Source organism: Aquarana catesbeiana, linkage group LG02 (assembly GCF_042186555.1).
Source record: "Aquarana catesbeiana isolate 2022-GZ linkage group LG02, ASM4218655v1, whole genome shotgun sequence".
NCBI lineage: Eukaryota > Metazoa > Chordata > Amphibia > Anura > Ranidae > Aquarana > Aquarana catesbeiana.
Genome location: NC_133325.1, coordinates 41336011 through 41352566, shown reverse-complemented (window position 1 = coordinate 41352566; position 16556 = coordinate 41336011). Strand labels below are relative to the sequence as shown.

General features: G+C 43.7%; 1 protein-coding gene across 1 annotated transcript in view; it reads left to right on the top strand.

Moving 5' to 3' along the window:
• The window catches only part of TENM4 (teneurin transmembrane protein 4), a gene marked incomplete in the record, with an annotated part of 1986086 nt that overhangs the window by 1776574 nt on the left and 192956 nt on the right, over window positions 1–16556 (top strand). Inside the window, 3 exon segments of the mRNA XM_073612821.1 lie at window positions 7697–7798; window positions 9369–9563; window positions 15781–15981. Coding sequence (XP_073468922.1) covers window positions 7697–7798; window positions 9369–9563; window positions 15781–15981 — 498 coding nt within the window.

The window sequence follows — 16556 nt, the reverse complement described above, 5'->3', positions numbered from 1 at the left end:
TAAATTAGAGAGGCCGGTAGTCGCTGAACTAAAGAACAGATTGGACTGCAGTTCAGGTAGATTTGAGAGTTTGTGTCTATGAAGGGGGGATGATTGGGCAATGCAGGTGCCAGTCTGTCTAAATGCAGCAACACTAGTTATTCACTCTGGAAGTCCTTCTTAGCCAATAAACAATCCCCTGAGCTCGGTTAGGCAAGAAGTCCTCAGCCAAGGTCATGGACAGGTAGCTGTGACATATTCCCTAAGGTGGTTTTTGGTAAAAACTGGTGAATAAAGATGCACAAAATGACAGTTTCTGAATTTACATCTTAGAAACCAAGGAATCCTTATACAAAGAAAGTAATTATATGCTGATCCTCATTTATACCAGGCAAATACAATAGTAGAGTGAAAAATAAAAAAGGCCTGAAGAATGCTCTGTAAAGACAGAAAATAGTCGCATCTGTCAAGGGCACAATGTGTTGTTAGGATCTGAATTTTAAGAACGTGCCATTATTGCATCGAGCCTCTTCCCCAGCAAGCTGCTGATTGTATTATTCCAGATAAGAGAATAGTGAAAATACATCTTATACCTGCTATGCAAATATTCAGCATGGTTCGAATCCCCGGGAGCTGAGCTTTCTGGAACAATGGCTTGGCCAGGCATTGAAAAAAAGATCATATTGTATGAGACATAATAAACAAGGACATTTTTGACTGTCTCATATGATCCCCAAATGTCCACTGAGAAAGGTCGCCCTAAGGTAAAGAAGACATGCCATTTCATAGGAAGCTTTGCGCTACAGAGGGGAAAATTGGGGAATTTAGGTGATGGGTTGGTTCTCAGTTATAAGAGGAGGTTTATTTATATGGGAGGCTTTGTAGGTAATTAAAAAAATATATGAGTTCAACCTCAAGATCATCCCTTCCAATGAAGCCAATTGCCCAGTCTGGTGAATGGTGTGGTCAGGCTAGTTGTCAAGCATTCTCCTTCCTGACAGCCAAACCACATAAATTTCCATATGCTAGAATGGGATTGCATGCACCTGGGCTACCAGTGCGCTGCTTAGTTTGACAGGCCAAATCCAGAGAGAGCCTGTCCCAGCTCCGCACTGCTGTGCCTACACCAGCTGCAGGGATAAAAGTCCAGATCTTTTAAGTGGGAGCTGTTTGGCACCATCAGTAAATGCTTTTGGAGTCATTTTCATCTTTTGCAGCACTCTGTGACCAATGAAGGCCCCCTTTTAATAGCATGTGCTAGATATTACATGCACATTTTCGGATTTCCACTAAATGCCCTAATAGGAGGATTATTCTCGGTTCCCAGCGTGCTACGCTTTCTCTGTACGCCATATGAATCGGACATGTCTGCATTGTCAGGAGTCGCTTAAAGGAAACGCGCAGCTCAGAGAGCCAAGTCCCAGTCTTGAGTTTCAGTGTTAATACGTACCATGTGTGTTGCTCGGCTCAGCTCGGAGTTAGCGGCTTTCATACATGGGATGTGGGGGTCACTGGAGATTAGGAGGGCTGTCTGTCTGCTTCCGATACGGCTTTTCACCTTTGTGTTGTGCTTTGTCCAGCACTCTTTAGTTGAAGTCGTTGCTGCTTATATCATTCTTCAGTAAGGACTGGAGAGATACAGAAAATGTACAGATGTACACGTATTTTCAAAGTGATAACTTTTAGCATCTATCTAAAAACCTTAAAATGGAAACTTTTGTGAACTTTTAGGGTGGTAAGCCCCCATCCTTAGGCATTGTAAAGGCTAAGTATGGGTTTTAGACTATGTTCCATGTTACACCCATACTTAAGGTATAAAATGAAGAATTGTGGCATACACCATCCCCAAAACCCAAACTGCTCCCCTTTCCTGAATTGCAGGATGCATCTTCCGCAAAGTTCTGTAATTTTTTTATTATAATTCAATTTTTGCCCTCCAGCCTTGTCATCCAGGTCTGGGATCACAAAAAAGGGACTCCTACGTGTCTCATCTGCCACCTCCACACTATACAGTGTGTTCCGGTGATCCCAGCCCCCCCCCGCCGGAGTGCATCCACACTCCCTACAGCCCCATAACAGTAGGTCCATACCCAGGGCCGGCCCTACCATGGGTCCCAGTGGGTCCATTGAACCCAGGCAGCATTTTGAGAGGGGCAGCAAATTGAACCACGGCCGCCTCTTCTTCTTTTCTATTTACCCAGCAAATTGACGACCAAAGATTTTTTTTTTCCAGCAGTTTTGCATGTCATGATGACAACTGCCTCCCGGGCCACTCCACCTGCCCCTATACTACTCTAGCCAGCCCCTATACTGCTTATATACTACCCTTGCCTGTCTATATACTACCCCAGCCTGCCCCTATACTGCCCTAGCCTGTCCATATACTGCCCTAGCCTGTCCATATACTACCCTAGCCTGTCCATATACTACCCTAGCCTGTCCATATACTACCCAAGCCTGTCCATATACTACCCTAGCCTGTCCATATACTACCCTAGCCTGTCCATATACTACCCTAGCCTGTCTATATACTACCCTAGCCTGTCCATATAATACCCTAACCTGTCCATATAATCCCCTAGCCTGTCCATATAATCCCCTAGCCTGTCCATATACTGCCCTAGCCTGTCCATATACTGCCCTAGCCTGTCTATATACTGCCCTAGCCTGTCTATATACTGCCCTAGCCTGCTCCTATACTGCCCTAGCCCGCCCCTTGGAATTGAACATAATGGTATGTCATATAATTTGCATATAGACAAGGTGCTGTTGCATGTAAATCTGACTTCCTGATAAACGTAATAATGGATGTGGGGGCTTTTTGGTGGGCGTAATTTTTTTTTTGGAGGGGTGGGGGGGGGGGGCAACATTTTATTTTTGGACCCAGGCAGCACAATGTCTTGGGCCAGCCCTGTCTATACCTCTGTAAAGACCTGAGGCTGGAGAGAAGCTTTGCAAGAGCTTGTATTTTGCACTTGTGATGCACTGCTTGAGGGTGCAATGCTCTGCGGGCTTTGTTACAAAAATGAGTAATTGCACATTGATCATTAAATCAATGCTGCTGCGTTCATTCATTTTTTTTGTTCAAAAACTGGCCTAAACCCTTAAAAATTTAACTAGAAAGACAAATAGTTTGCACAGTGCGTCAAAAACAATTCTGAACCAGCTGCCAACACCAATTACCTTTGATGTGCATCCAGTTGTTATTACATGTTATCCATATGCAATGCTCTTAAAGTAGAAGTCAGTGTTTAATTTGACTTTTAAAAGTTTGTTTGGGCCAAGCTGGCTGAAACAAACTCTTTCCATTACTTAACGATGCGGTTGCTGTGTGCATTGTAATGTAGTGTGGTAGCATTTGCTATATACAGTATGGCGGGACAGTGTTCTGGTAGGAGTATGGGTGACTTCCCATCTTATGGAATTAAATAGAGAGTGGGGCTGGATAGAAAAACGCGAGGTGTGACTTTGCATGTGCCTCGATAGAGTACGGATAATAATTTTTTTTTTAAAAAGGTATAAAGATACTTTACCATCCTCGGATGGGAATATTTAAAACATTACAATCTGAAAGAGAGTACAGCTTACTGTTTAGGTAGTCCAGGTTGTGCGAGTCCTGGTATAGAATATCAGAAGTATTGCCTACGCGTTTCGCAGGAACTCTGCTTCGTCAGGGCCTTTTAGAACGGCACAAACAGCATGCAAATACTAAAGATATCCTAAAGATACAAAATTAGCTATATCGTAAAATGATATTAGATAAAATGTTAATAATGCATAAATAAAACATAAAAAAACTCCTACACCTTTGTAGGAAGTTTATAATTACCCTTTTTGGTGCAAAATACTGATGTAACAACAAAAATATATTTTATTATATTTTATATATGCATTAACATTTTATCTAATATCATTTTACGATATAGCTAATTTTGTAATTTTGTATCTTTAGTGTTTGCATGCTGTTTGTGCCGTTCTAAAAGGCCCTGACGAAGCGGAGTTCCCGCGAAACGCGTAGGCAATACTTCTCATATTCTATACCAGGACTCGCACAACCTGGACCACCTAAACAGTAAACTGTACTCTCTTATATATCTTATCTTATAAAGATACTTTATTATCATTGGATGGGAATATTTAAAACATTACAATCTGAAAGAGGGTACAGTTTACTGTTTAGGAGGTCCAGGTTGTGCGAGTCCTGGTATAGAATACCAGAAGTATTGCCTAAGCGTTTCGCGGGAACTCCGCTTCACCAAGGCCTTTTAGAATGGCACAAACAGCATGTAAATACTAAAGATACAAAATTAGCTATATCGTAAAACGATATTAGATAAAATGTTAATGCATATATAAAACATAATATATAATATCTTTTTGCTGTTATATCAGTATTTTGCACCAAAAAGGGTCATTCTAAACGACAAAGGTGTAGGAGTTTTTTATGTTTTATATATGCATTATTAACATTTTATCTAATATCATTTTATGATATAGCTAGTTTTGTATCTTTAGGATATCTTTAGTATTTGCATGCTGTTTGTGCCCTTTTAAAAGGCCCTGACGAAGCAGGGTTCCCGCGAAACGCGTAGGAAATACTTCTGATATTCCATACCAGGACTCGCACAACCTGGACCACCTAAACAGTACTCTCTTTCAGATTGTAATGTTTTAAATATTCCCATCCAAGGATGGTAAATAAAGTATCTTTATACCTTTTTTTTTTTTCTTAAATATTGTGTTATAAATTATTATCCATACTCCATCGAGGCACATCTCACGTTTTTCTGAATTTTACAAACTAAATGTCAATTAGTTACAGCTTACACTGCTTAACCCTAGATCACTGGACCTACCTTATTGGTGGCCAAATTACTGGAGTTGCCTACTACCAATTCTGTGCCTAATCTAACCACTTTGGAGATAACGGCAGATTTTTTTTTCTTGTCCAGAGGATTTTGCAGTAGTAACAAATTCCATTTTAATAGACATAATATACATAGATCAGTACTCTGTACACACACCTCTTGATGTGCATAGAACACATCAAGCAGAGATGTGACCACTGGATTAACATTTGTAGGAATTTGTCACTGGCATGTCAACTGGCCTGTAAAGACTATCGTGAAGGGATATGATGCGCGGGTCAAGCTGGTCATCCTACCCAGCGATCACAATCACATGAACTGACTGCAAAATGCCGACCAGATCAATAAATTAATAGGTGTTGTAACCTCCTAGCCTTTCTGAAGTGCTCTAATGGAAAACACAAGTTCCTGCCTCTACTTTTTTGCTATTTTCCTGACAATTGTGCCTGACATCTATTTAACTCTGATGGTCTCTGAAATGATAGGCTGCAAAATCGTCCTCTGACGTTGTGCTCTGGGAATTGCTGGCTTTTTCTTACACAATGAAGCCTATTTTCCTTCCTCAGAGAGAATGTATTTCTCCAGTCTGCCAGCCGTTGTAAGCAAAGGATGTGTTGGTGGAGCGCTGGGTCCAAGGACGCATGAAGTCAAGTTTAACGCCCAACTCTAATGCCCCGTACACACGATCGGACATTCCGACAACAAAATCCATGGATTTTTTTCCAACGGATGTTGGCTCAAACTTGTCTTGCATACACACGGTCACACAAATCTTGTCGGAAAGTCCGAACGCCAAGAACGCGGTGACGTACGACGAGCTGAGAAAAATGAAGTTCAATAGCCAGTGCGGCTCTTCTGCTTGATTCCGAGCATGAAGAACTTTGTGCGTCGGAATTGTGTACGCACGAATTTACGACAACGGATTTTGTTGTCGTAAAATTTGAGCTCCAGATCTCAAATTTTGTGTGACAGAAATTCCAATGGAAAATGTCTGATGGAGCCTACACACGGTCAGAATTTCCGACAACAAGCTCCCAGCGAACATTTTCCGTCGGAAAATCCAACCGTGTGTACGGGGCATTAGAGGGCATCTCTTTGTCAACTGGGGCATCCTGGGAGGGTCCCTGTCTTAGTCTGGGAAATGCACAAAGGACATGTTGGTAGAGCTCTGGATCCAAGGGTAGATAAAATCAAATTTCGGACCCAACCCACATGGTCGGACATTGATCGGACATTCCGACAACAAAATCCATGGATTTTTTTTCCGACGGATGTTGGCTCAAACTTGTCTTGCATACACATGGTCACACAAAGTTGTTGGAAAATCTGATCGTTCTGAACGCGGTGACGTAAAACACGTACGTCGGGACTAAAAACAGGGCAGTAGCCAATAGCTTTCGTCTCTTAATTCATTCTGAGCATGCGTGGCACTTTGTGCGTCGGATTTGTGTACACACGATCGGAATTTCCAACAACGGATTTTGTTGTCGGAAAATTTTATAGCCTGCTCTCAAACTTTGTGTGTCGGAAATTCCGATGGAAAATGTGTGATGGAGCCTACACATGGTCGGAATTTCCGACAACAAGGTCCTATCACACATTTTCCGTCGGAAAATCCGACCGTGTGTGCAGAGCATAAGACTACCTCAACTGGCCAAGCCTTTGGAGCAGATTGGGTTATCAGGAGTGCAGTATGATGACATGTTAGATTTTGCCTCATAATGTCAATATTTAGGATTTGTTGGACATATAAACTCTTTTATGTTGTGGATAGCTTACAGCAGCCTTGAGTAGCAAAACATGAATTGGGGTATCGGATTGCCACAATCAGCAAAAAAATCTCTTGGCTAATACCAATGGTAATTGTAACCATAATTAGTTTGATCAGCTAGGCCAGCCTACTTCAACCTTTTTACACCAGAGGAACTTTTAAAATACTTTTCAGGTCTCTGGGAACTTCTGCTAAAACCAATGCATTGTGGGTCTGTGAGAGCATTCTTCTCATACTTGGTTTATTTGACACCCAGGGATGCCCTGGTAAGTGAGAAGAATGCTTTTTACACTGGTGGTCAGCGAGAAGAATGTTCATTGCATTGGTGGTCATTGGGAAGAATACTCCTTACAGTGGTGGTCAGTGGTCAGAATGCCATTGGCTCTGCCAATGGTTATTGATCCTGGAAATTTTTCAGGCACTGTCAGATATAAGGTCTATCAGCCACAGCTCAAGGAACCCCTAGAAACCTCTGGGGGAACCCTAGTTGTGAATGGATTGCTTAGACTGGTATCTCCATGCCAATTTAGGTCTAGCCCTCATTTAAATCTGGGCTTCAGGGGGATTTAAACGGCACAAATATTACAAATTATGTATTCATTCATTAATCCACCCTTAAATGTAGTTTTATAAATGTAATCAGTATGAGTACTCAGATTTGACCTGAAATTAGCCTCTAGCTACCCCTATACAGCTGAGTTCAGACTGGGGAAGGGGGAAGCAGCACAAGAAGCCAGTCAGCTGTATTGCAATTTGCAAGTGCTTATATTCTAACATCAAACGGAGAGAGCGGAGTGACAAAGAGATGAGCTCATCCGTCTGCTACTTCTCCTTTTACTGTCCAGTCACAGGCTGGTAGAGGGAGTAGACCTGTAAGGGTTACTTAAATGCAACAGAGAAAAATCAGGTTTACTCTTTTGTCAGAGAGGTCTGTGCCATGTGGCAGAGCTGTGTAATTCTCAAAACCAGGGTCAATTTAAGAATGGCCAACAGGCTTCTGTTATTTTGGAATAAGAACCATTTAAAATGCAACATGATTTTACAAGATCCTTCAAGTATATATTTTTTTATCTTATAGAATCGGTGGATGATTGCCCCAGTAATTGCTATGGAAACGGTGAATGCATATCTGGAAACTGCCACTGTTTTTTAGGCTTTCTCGGGCCAGACTGTGGACGAGGTAAGAAGTCACCAATGCCTAATGTTTTTCATTTCTCAGGGAATTATGGGAAAAGTCCATCCAAATAAGGCTTGTGGGTGGCCAAAAAATTGACTGATGACTACAAGCAATGCTTCTGATTTTGAGCATTCCAGGCTGTTTCTGACTGCACAGGTTGCATTAACAAGCACCTGTCGTGGTTGCAGACTAACAAGTGTCTGTTGAGGTTGCAGACTCATGTGGTCTTAGAGGAAGGTTTTCCAAGCAATCGGAAAATCTCAGGGTCCACTGGTCTGGTCCATGCTCTAATTATGGAGCAGAGAAGAGGATTGAAGAACATATACCGTCACCACTATGCCACCACCATTGGCCTAGTATCACTGTACTCATTTGTGATTTGCTTAAAACCCAATTGAACCTTCAGTTTAAATCCCTTTAAAACATTCCAGATGCATCAAAACAAAAGGTGTACAAAGTTTTACTGTTTGTTTTCTATATAAGGCAGCCACCAACTGAGTAGAAAAGCCTGTCCCCTTCCAGCATGCAGTGAAAAAGGATACTTGCTCTGTGTTAAAGCAGTGGTCTCATTGCAAAGGTCAAACACACCCCCTAATGAGTCTGAGCAAGCCCATGTTCCCCTCTGATTAGAGAGCTTTAAATGTTTTTTTTTTTAATAACAATAACAAACATGTCATACTTACCTGCTCTGTGTGATGGTTTTGCACAGAGCAGTTCCAATCCTCCTCTTCTTCTCGGGTCCACCTCTGGCGCTTCTGGCTCCTCCCCCTTGACCAGTGCCCCAATAGTAATCCCATTGCTATGGGAGCACTGGTGTGTGCTTGTTCCTGAGCCCCACTCTATGCGTCCATAAGAGACACAGAGACATGACTTGGCCCCCGTCCCTGCTCTCTCTTCATTGGCTCACAGGCTGTGATTGACAGCAGTGGGAGCCAATGGCCTCAGCCAGTGACGAGAGCGAAACCCGGGGCAACCGAGGCTCCCGTGCACATCGCTGGATTGAGAGGGGGGCTCAAGTGAGTATTGGGGGGTCTGGGTGGAGCAGCCCACAGAAGGTTAAAAAGCTTTCAGCCTTTACAACCACTCTGACTCATTAGTGGGTGTGCCGAATCTCTGCAGAGAGACCATTGCAATGCATTGGCTTCAAAATTTTGTAGAGGTTGGTTTAGACATAAAGCGGATGCTTTCTGCCTTGTATGTAGGTAACATGTTCTCTTAAAAGCTAAATCCAGAGACAGTATAAATCTGTAAAATGCGGAGATCCTTAAAATGCATATTCTAATGTAACTTATATATTTTATGTGCTGCATAAGCGTCCCTTTAATTTAAGAAAGGGGAAAAAATTGAAGTGATGCATAATAATGGCATGGAGTAATTTTATCCCGATTCGCAATGCTATTTTCCCCGCCAGAGGCCTCAGAGCAAAACGTTACCATTTGAATTATTGAAGTGATTTGTGCCGTGGAATAATTCAGCCCTTGATTCATTGTCCTGGTAAGAGGGTGAGCCAGAGTGGAGGGCGAGAAATTATTTTCCAGCTGAAATTAACTTTCTATCCTGATCTTCCTACCAGCATCCTGCCCGGTATTGTGCAGCGGAAATGGCCAGTACATGAAAGGAAGGTGCTTGTGCCACAGCGGGTGGAAAGGAGCCGAGTGTGACGTGCCCACCAGCCAGTGCATTGATGTCACCTGTAGTAATCATGGCACCTGCATCATGGGAACCTGTATCTGCAATCCCGGGTACAAGGGAGAGAATTGTGAAGAAGGTAAAATACAATGGAGAAGGGTAGTTACCTACAGACAGCCCTGTGACATACTGTTTGCTGTCTCCTTTACTGTTTCCCTTTCTGCTCTACATCTTTATTTATTTATTTTTTCTTCTGCTCCATCTCTCTCTCTCACTGTGTCCATCCAACTCTCTCGGCCCCTCTATCTCTCTCTCTCTCTGTCCATCTATCTTTCTCTACTTCTGTCCTTATATCCCTGTCTCCCACTTTGTCTCTGTCTCTTTCTCTCTGCCAATCTCTGTCTCTCTGCCCATCTCTGTCTCTCTGCCCATCTCTGTCTCTCTGCCCATCTCTGTCTCTCTGCCCATCTCTGTCTCTCTGTCCATCTATCTTTCTCTACTTCTGTCCTTATATCCCTGTCTCCCACTTTGTCTATCTCTCTTTCTCTCTGCCCATCTCTGTCTCTTTTTCTCTGCCCATCTCTTTCTCTCTGCCCACCTCTCTGCCCATCTCTTTCTTTCTGCCCATCTCTTTCTCTCTGCCAATCTCTTTCTCTCTGCCCATCTTTGTCTCTCTGCCCATCTCTGTCTCTCTGCCCATCTCTGTCTCTCTGCCCATCTCTGTGTCTCTCTCTCTCTCTGCCCATCTCTGTCTCTCTCTCTCTGCCCATCTCTGTCTCTCTCTCTCTGCCCATCTCTGTCTCGCTCTCTATCTTTCTCTCGATCTATCCATCTCTCTCTCTTTTTCTCTTGCTTTGTCCCACCATCTCTCTCCCTTTCTGTCCCTTGATCTCTATCTCTCTCTTCTCTGTCCTTATCTCTTCATCTCTCTTTCTTCTCTCTCATTTTGTCTTCCAACGGGCTTTCCCTATGTCCCGTTCTTCCCTTCTCTCTCTCTCGCTCTCTCTCTCGCTCTCTCTCTCGCTCTCTCTCTTTCTCGCTCTGTCCCCACCTTTCTCTTTCTACTCCTCCCTTTTTCTTTCCACCTTCTCTCCATCTCTCTCTTTCTTCCTACTTCTTTTGTCTTCCAACCCTATTTCCTCTATGTCCCTTTCTTTTCTCTCTACCCTCTCTTGCTTTCCTCTTATTCCTCTCCATCTGTTTCCCTACCTCCTATTTTTTTGTCCCGACTACTGTGAACTGCTGGAAACTAAATTCTGGCTGGTTGCCTTGTGTCATTACTCTCTGTACCTTGCTCATGAAATAGAAGCATTTTAGTGAAGGATAATGGTGATGTCCAATCAATCTGTAGCAGCCAGTTGACTTTTGCTTTACTAGAAGACAAATTCTGATTGGTCCCATAGACACACTCCTAAACCTTGTGGACAGCCTTCCCAGAAGAGTTGAAGCTGTTATAGCTGCAAAGGGTGGGCCAACTCAATATTGAACCCTACAGACTAAGACGTCATTAAAGTTCATGTGCGTGTAAAGGCAGGCGTTTCAATGCTTTTGGTAATATAGTTTCTATCTGCACAACTAGTAAAATCAGTTGGCAAAGGGCAGATGCTGTCCAGAAAGCATTTCACCTCCACACTTGGACTCATTCTCTCTAGAATTGACTGTGGTTGCCCGACCCACCAAGGAACAGAGGCGCGCTAGCAGAAGGTGGTTTCTGATCCTTTGTAAGCCCTGGCTTCACAAAACAGGCCAAACCTGGGTCAGTGAGGTGGGGGAGGGGGTTAAAGTGGCCATTGTCACCAAACTCTTTTCAGAGGTTCTCATTTCAACATGAAAAATAGACCTCGGATTATGATGAATGGCAAGGTCTGACACACATTCCCGTCCCCTAATCCCGAGGCTGTGAGCTGAGGCAGCAGAAAGGCCCGTGGATGTGATGAAGGCCCTTTTTAAAACCTGTCTCTCTTTTTCACATTGACCTTCAGAGGATATGATTAATGGCAGTGCGATGGTTGCTTGTCATCTGTTAGATGCTACAAAACTCACTATGGTCATCCCATCTGTGCTGTAGCTCGCTGCCTCTTCCCACCCCCCCCCCCCCCCCCCATCTTCGAGAGAAAGAGGCTTTATTCCTGAATATTGCTTTTACATCCGGATTTCATGCCGTTCTCCCCCCCCTCCATAAAAACACAATAAATGGAGGTCCGCAGCACTGTTCTCATTTGTGTGGTTAATTGAAGCAAGCGGCTTTGTTTTCTTTTTGCAGCTGTAGTACATCTTATGGATTTCTCAGTATAGAAGTCAAACAGATGGGCATAAAATGCTCATGAAAAAGTCATTAGGGACATGTAAGAAAACTGGTGCATAGCTAAGTGCGTCAAAATGAAAACTACTGCATTCAAAGCTGTACCGGGCCTTAAAGGGAGACGTATTTGTGGCATGTGAATAGTTTAGTGCCATCAGATGACAGCATCAAATACTCTAGAAGCGCGATCCTTAGGGGTATCGGCAAAGTCAACAGGAAATTGGATAAAGCAGTCTGGAAATTAAACCAGCCCTACCCCATCATTCTCCATTGTGAGTGTAGAAATCAGTTTACCGGCAGCTTAAAGTAGATTTAAATCTAATCACAAAAATCTCATATAATCTTTAACTTGTAATTTTAAAAGTGCTCCCCAGTCTTTTTAAAACCACTGCTTTCCTTGAAGAATTCTAGAAGTGGTTTTATTTTATACATATTTACATTGGTCCAGCTCGGACCAATCTAAGTATGTAAATAACATATCAGGCTGATGCCCCGGAAGCTGGAAATCGCTGAAGTAGACACCGCTACTCTTCACTTGCCTTTGGATCCCATGCTGAGTGGCTGACCTGATGCATTGTGAACAAATTAGGTTGGCTGCTCGGCATGATGCCATTCAGAGAATGCTTTGCATTACTTTTAATGAATGCAAAGCGTTCACTGGTTGGACGAGGTAGAGAGTGTGACATCACCTCCTGTCTCTCCACCTGGTCCAATCTTTGAACACTGCACATTTTTTGCCTGAATGGTGCCCTTGCTAACTGGCCAACCTTCTGTGCTCACAATGCATCAGGCCGGCCACTCAGCATGGGACCTGGAAGCTAGTGGAAGGGAAAAAAAACAGGGAGGGGGAGGTGCCGACCTGAGAGTAGTATTAAAATGATGAGTTTATTCGGATAAAATTAAAAACACTTACAAGATGATAGAAAAAACATGCTCGTCAAAAAGTGCAACCCTGGCATTCCACATGGCCCTGCGGGTCCCACCACTGTTCCAGGTAGCTGGAAAGGATTGGGCAGCTGGCTGGAATGAATCAGTGTTTCTCCAGGAACCAGGAAGCTCCACACTGACCTGGAAGTGACAATACCGGCATCTGATTGGACCAAGGCGGGGCTGGAATCTTGTTATCAGGGCTGCAGTGATGAAGGCTAGGCACTCGGAGCTGGCTGCTTCTTCTATTGGCCTGTCTTGGTCCAATCAGACTTTACTTTGACGAGCATGCATCTTCTATCATCTTGTAAGTGTTTTTAATCTTATCCTATTAAAGTCATCATTTTAATACTACACTCAGGTCGGTGCCTTCCCATCCCTGTTTTTTTCCCTTACATGTCTTGCAGAGTTCTAGACACACTCCTTTTTAATCCTTAATACCCCTTTCTTTTCCAACCACCCAACTTATGGATACATCACCATCCAGCTAATACAGCCACAGACTATACGCCTAAGGATCACGCCATAAGGAACACCCGATAACACTGACTATACTGCTAACGGAAGCTAGTGGAGATCATTGGAGTACCGGTGTTTACTTTAGTGATTTTCAACTTCTTTGAGGTTACTTTGGTCCAAGCTGGGTCAATGTACTGTAAATATGTAAAAATATACCATGCCTAGAAATCTGCTAAAATAACACCTGATAATCCTGCCATGGAAGCCCTTGTTTAGGTACTTTCTGTTATGGGGTGACCATGCTCTGTCCTAATTATTTTCCTGCATTGTCACCCTGTCCCATGCACTCCCAATGGAGCCAGTAAGTGGCTATGCTTACGCTCAGAGGTCAAGTATGTTCACCACCGTCACCATCATTGAAACTCCCCCTGAGCAGTGAAAATGGTGGAAGTGAATGTTGTGCTGTCAATATAATAAACCTTTGCTGGAGTTGAATCTTCGTTGTGCAGCCTATTATTTGACTAGTGGAGTACATGGGAGAAAGAGTGGACTCTAGGGCCTTGGCACCCAGAGTCTTGTAGGCAATCCAGGAGGATACAGGTTGGCCTGTGAGCAGTGAAAGGGTTTGGGTTCGTCCCCCTGTAACATGTTTTATTACCTGTTCCTGTCAGTAGATCTATTAGCAGTAAAATTGCTCATTAGTGTTGTCACCCTGTTGTTATATTAGGCCCCAATCACACTTCAGCTGAGCATGTTTGCATGTTTTCTGGAAATTTTTTGAGCGTTTTTTTGCTATTAGTATCCTTTGAAACACAAGTTGATAGGTAAGAAAATTCATGTTTTTCAGGTGCTAATAAAGTCTATTAAGGCCAAAAGGTTTGGCTGCCCCAAAATAAGTGCAGTGGAACCTTGGTTTACGAGCATTCTCCTGGAAGGGATTATGCTCGTAATCCAAGGTTCCACTGTACTTTTTTGAGCGAGGGTTCTAATCTACGCTATGCTCAGATGTGAATATAATGAAAATCCTAGTTTCAAGCATTGTATTGTTTCTGGTGAAGCTTCAGATGCTGCTACAAACCCTAAATCCCATGACACGCGGGTCAACTGTTGGGCAGCATCAGCGCGTTCAATAGAAACCATTCTACATTTGGCCCATGTGTACGACAGCCTATCCGACAGAAGTCAGCCGTTCAGCCAGCTTCTGACGAACGATCATAACCGAAAAAGGTCTGCCGACCAGCTCCCAATCAGCGCTCTCAGTCTCCCTGTCAGAACACAATAGCACAGCAGGGGAGATCGCTGTACTAACATCGAATTGTTAGAACAGTGGCTCTGACCTGAGCTGTCAATTTTTTTTCATTCAACCTAGCGGGTTGTGGTAGTGTGTATGAGTCTTAAGGTGTGAACAGGTTGTGTCACGTACCTTGTGGCAGAGCCTGACGTGTAGGAGACTTCTTGCACAGATCCGGCTCAAGGACCACAGATGTTGTGACAGTGGACGTGAAAGCGCGGTGGGGTAAGAGTGCCTGTAAGACCTTCCGTTGGTCACAGAAGTGCATGGCAGATCCGTCACCAGAGTTGAGCTGGATAGCTGAGGTAGCGGATGGCAGCAGGAACAGCAGACCCCAGGCTGGATAGGCAGCAGCTGGTAGCAGATGCAGTAGGACTGGCAGCACACAGCAGATGGAGGACCAGCGTAACCAGGCACAATGCAGAGCAGTACAGACGGATAACCGGATGCAGGGTCAGACAAGCAAGGTCAGGCAGAGAATGGTCAGGATACAGGCAGAGGTTGGCAACACGAGATCAGGCAGATACGCAAGAGGTAAACAAAGTCTTATGCCGCGTACACACGAGCGGATTTTCCGTCGGAAAAAAACTTGGATGGTTTTTCCAACGGAATTCTGCTCAAGCTTGCCTTGCATACACACAGTCACACAAAAATCCTCTGAACTTTCGACCGTCAAGAACGCGGTGACGTACAACACTACGACGAGCCGAGAAAATGAAGTTCAATGCTTCCGAGCATGCGTCGAATTGTTTCCGAGCATGCGTATGAATTTTGCGCGTCGGAATTTGTACAGGTGATCGCATTTTCGGATAGGAACTTGTTCCGACCGAAAAATTAAGAACCTGCTCTCAATCTTTTGCTGGCGGGAATTCCACCAGCAAAAGTCCAATGGAGCACACACACGGTCGCATTTTCCGACCCAAAGCTCTCATCGGTCTTTTGCTGGCCGAATTTTCGATCGTGTGTACGCGGCATTAGAGGCAAGCCGAGGTCAGGACTGGTAGAGTCAGGATAAGCCGGGTCAAACACAGGAAACAGGCGCAGGCGCAACAGCTGCAGATCAAACAGCAACCTCCTAGTTCATCTGCTGCACTAGTATAGGGCATTTGGCGCCAATGTCAGTGGCACCACAAGACGGGCAACCTCAGGACTGCGACTGCGCTTTTCCGTGCGCTTCAACTGCACTATGGCCAGTGTGTCTCTGACAGGTTGGATGGATATGCATTTTAAATGCTACTATGTTTACTAATCTTAACCCTGTACATGTACCGGAATGCATTCTTTTTTTATTATAGCAGTCATTTAAACCTTTTGGTATAATTGTATTAATATTATTTTAATTTAACATTAATATCATTATTTTGGTTTTATTTTCAGTGGATTGCTTAGACCCCACGTGTTCTGGGCGAGGAGTCTGCGTGCAAGGAGTATGCCATTGCGCTGTTGGGTGGGGTGGAACAAGCTGTGAGAACCCGCGAGCCACTTGCCTTGACCAGTGTTCTGGACATGGGACGTACCACTCTGAGACGGGTTTGTGCACATGTGACCCCAACTGGACCGGCCATGACTGCTCTATAGGTAAGTGTGAATGTCAGTCTTGTTATTGGCAAGTACTGTTTTTTAAAAAGTATCTGGGAACAACAATGAAAGCATTTAATGTTTTAAAAATAACCTCTCACAAGCCCTTAACATTCTGACTTGAATGAGAAAAATGGATTAACAGTGAATACCTTCAGTGAAAACCACATGACATCCACCCATCAAGGCAATTCAGTATTTGCGTAATGCCTTCCAAGAGCAAGTCCACTGCTTGCAATAAGGGCTGAGGGCTCTTGAGAGGAGTACTGAGGTATTTACAGCAACCCTGAATGTCGCAGCCATGATCTGCCTTCATTGCATTGAGTGGCACAGGGGCCCATTCATGACATCACTGGATCTAAAATAAGACTTGTAATAAAAACAGAAATGTTTTATTCAGAATATCATTCTATCTAGTTGCAAAAGTGTGCCCTAGGTGCTATAAAGGATCATAAAAAACTCCAATGATAACTCCATAAAAAATTATAATGAAATGAGATAAAAATGCAAATATTGAATTTACTGTGTATGTGATATGTGAGCGGATTCCCCCACCCTACCTCACCATCGAAAAT